Source organism: Numida meleagris, chromosome 24, assembly GCF_002078875.1.
Source record: "Numida meleagris isolate 19003 breed g44 Domestic line chromosome 24, NumMel1.0, whole genome shotgun sequence".
Classification (NCBI taxonomy): domain Eukaryota; kingdom Metazoa; phylum Chordata; class Aves; order Galliformes; family Numididae; genus Numida; species Numida meleagris.
In genome coordinates, this window is record NC_034432.1 from 165,899 (window position 1) to 167,760 (window position 1,862).

At 66.5% G+C, this 1,862-nt stretch overlaps 2 protein-coding genes across 2 annotated transcripts in view; one reads left to right on the forward strand and one right to left on the reverse strand.

Moving 5' to 3' along the window:
* On the forward strand, positions 9-1,024 carry NAXE (NAD(P)HX epimerase). The gene is made up of 2 exons (XM_021376429.1): positions 9-591; positions 665-1,024. Exons 1-2 carry the CDS (start codon positions 9-11, stop codon positions 865-867), a joined length of 786 nt encoding a protein of 261 aa, XP_021232104.1. The 3' UTR covers positions 868-1,024.
* The window catches only part of GPATCH4 (G-patch domain containing 4), a gene marked incomplete in the record, with an annotated part of 3,820 nt that continues 2,942 nt past the window's right edge, over positions 985-1,862 (reverse strand). The window contains 2 exon segments of the mRNA XM_021376818.1: positions 985-1,724; positions 1,809-1,862. Of these exon segments, the coding sequence (XP_021232493.1) occupies positions 1,292-1,724; positions 1,809-1,862 (487 nt within the window).

The following is a 1,862-nucleotide window of genomic DNA, read 5'->3' on the forward strand; positions in this document are numbered from 1 at the left end:
GCCCCACAATGCTCCTCACCCCACACTGCCCTTCACCCCCACGCCACCCCTTACCCCCATACAGTCCCTCACCCCACTGCCCTTCATCCCATTGCTGCTCCTCACCCCCGTGCTGCCCCTTATCCCGTACTGTTCCTCACCCCACGCTGCCCTTCACCCCACTGCTGCTGCTCACCCCCATATTGGTCCTCACCCCCATACAACTGCTCCTTACCATCCTACTGGTTCTCCCCCCACTGCTGCTCATCACCCCATACTGGTCCTCACCTCATGCTGCTCCCCACCCCACTGCTGCTCCTCACCCCCATACTGGTCCTCATCCCACTGCGGGTTCACCCCCAGGTGCTGGTCCTCAACCCCACTGCTTGTTCCACCACGCTGCCGCTCCACCCCCCCAATTGCCGCTCCTCTCCCACCCCATTACCACTCCTCCCCCCCCGCAGGCCGCGCTCATTGACGAGCTGTACGGGCTGGTGGTGGATGCCATTTTCGGGTTCAGCTTCAAGGGAGCGGTGCGGGAGCCGTTCGGGAGCATCCTGAGCACCCTGCAGCGCGTCACGGTGCCCATCGCCAGCATCGACATCCCCTCGGGTGAGCACGGGGTGGGGGGTGGGGGGTGGGCAGCGCAGGGCTCCCCCCGCTCCAACCCCGGGCTCCGTTGCAGGCTGGGACGTGGAGAAGGGGCGGGCGGACGGGCTGCGGCCCGACATGCTCATCTCGCTGACGGCCCCCAAGAAGGCGGCAGCGCATTTCTCGGGCCGCTACCACTTCCTGGGGGGCCGGTTCGTGCCCGCGGCGCTGCAGGAGAAGTACGGCCTCAACCTGCCCCCGTACCCGGGCTCCGAGTGCGTCCTGCAGCTGCCCTAGGGCCGGGGGCTGCGCTGCGGGGGGGGCTCAGCGCCTGGCGGGGGTCGGTGCCGCATCGGGGCGCTCCCAGGTACAGACACAACCCGAGCGCCAGGGGCTGGGTCTCACACCTTAGGATTGATTGCTGCAATAAAAATTTATTGGTAAAAAGAAGAAACCCCTTTGAAGAACCCGGCACTGCGCGGGCTCTGCCCTCGCGTCGTTCTGTCCTCGTGTCACTCCACCGCGGGCTGATGGCAAACTGGTCCCAGCCTTGGGGCCAGACGGGAGCTGGGGGTGACCCGGGCAGCAGGCAGCTCCCGTGGGGCGGGCAGGTCCCATGGGGTGCACACAGCTCCCCAGCCCGGCCCCATGTGCCCCGAGCCCCTCTGGGCGCCCACTCCACCACCAGAGGATCAGGACCCCCCTGGCCAGGTGGCTCCATTCACTCTGCCTCCCTCCGCCTCTTCTTCTTCTTCTTCTTTTTCCTCCCCTCCCCAGGGCTGTGCTCAGCCCCCCCTGGCTCCCCACCGGTGTCCCCTGGAGGTGCTTCTGTCTCAGCCACCTCCTCCACCTCCTCCTTCCTCCTCTTTTTCTTCTTCTTCCTCTTCCTCGCTCCCTCCTCCTCTCCCTCTTCCTCCTCCCCTCTGCTCTCCTCCAGGCTCTGCAGCTCCTCCACATCAGCTCCATCCGCTGCCTGTTCCCTCTTTTTCTTCTTCTTCTTCTTCTTCCCTTTGTCCCTCAGCTGTTCTGGGGGGCAGCTTTGGGGGGCTGCGGGCTGCCCCCCCGCGCCGTGCTGCCTGGCGGCCAGGAAGGCGCGCTCCTGCTGCTCCAGGCGCGCCAGCTTGGCGCTCATGGTCAGCCCGTGCCGCGCACCCCTGCAACAACAGCGGGGACACGGGGGGGAATGAGCCCCCCCAGGAGCAGGGAGCACAGACCCCCCCCACAAACCAACCACTCACTTGTGTGCTGTGCGGCCCCCACACACCCGCACCAGCTCCTCATCCGTCAGCCTG

Bases quoted from the DNA above. Each gene is read 5' to 3' on its own strand.
- NAXE (XM_021376429.1), top strand. From the start codon at position 9: ATGCTCCTCACCCCACACTGCCCTTCACCCCCACGCCACCCCTTACCC. The intron at 592-664 runs GTGAGCACGGGG...GCTCCGTTGCAG, and splicing joins CAGCATCGACATCCCCTCGG to GCTGGGACGTGGAGAAGGGG.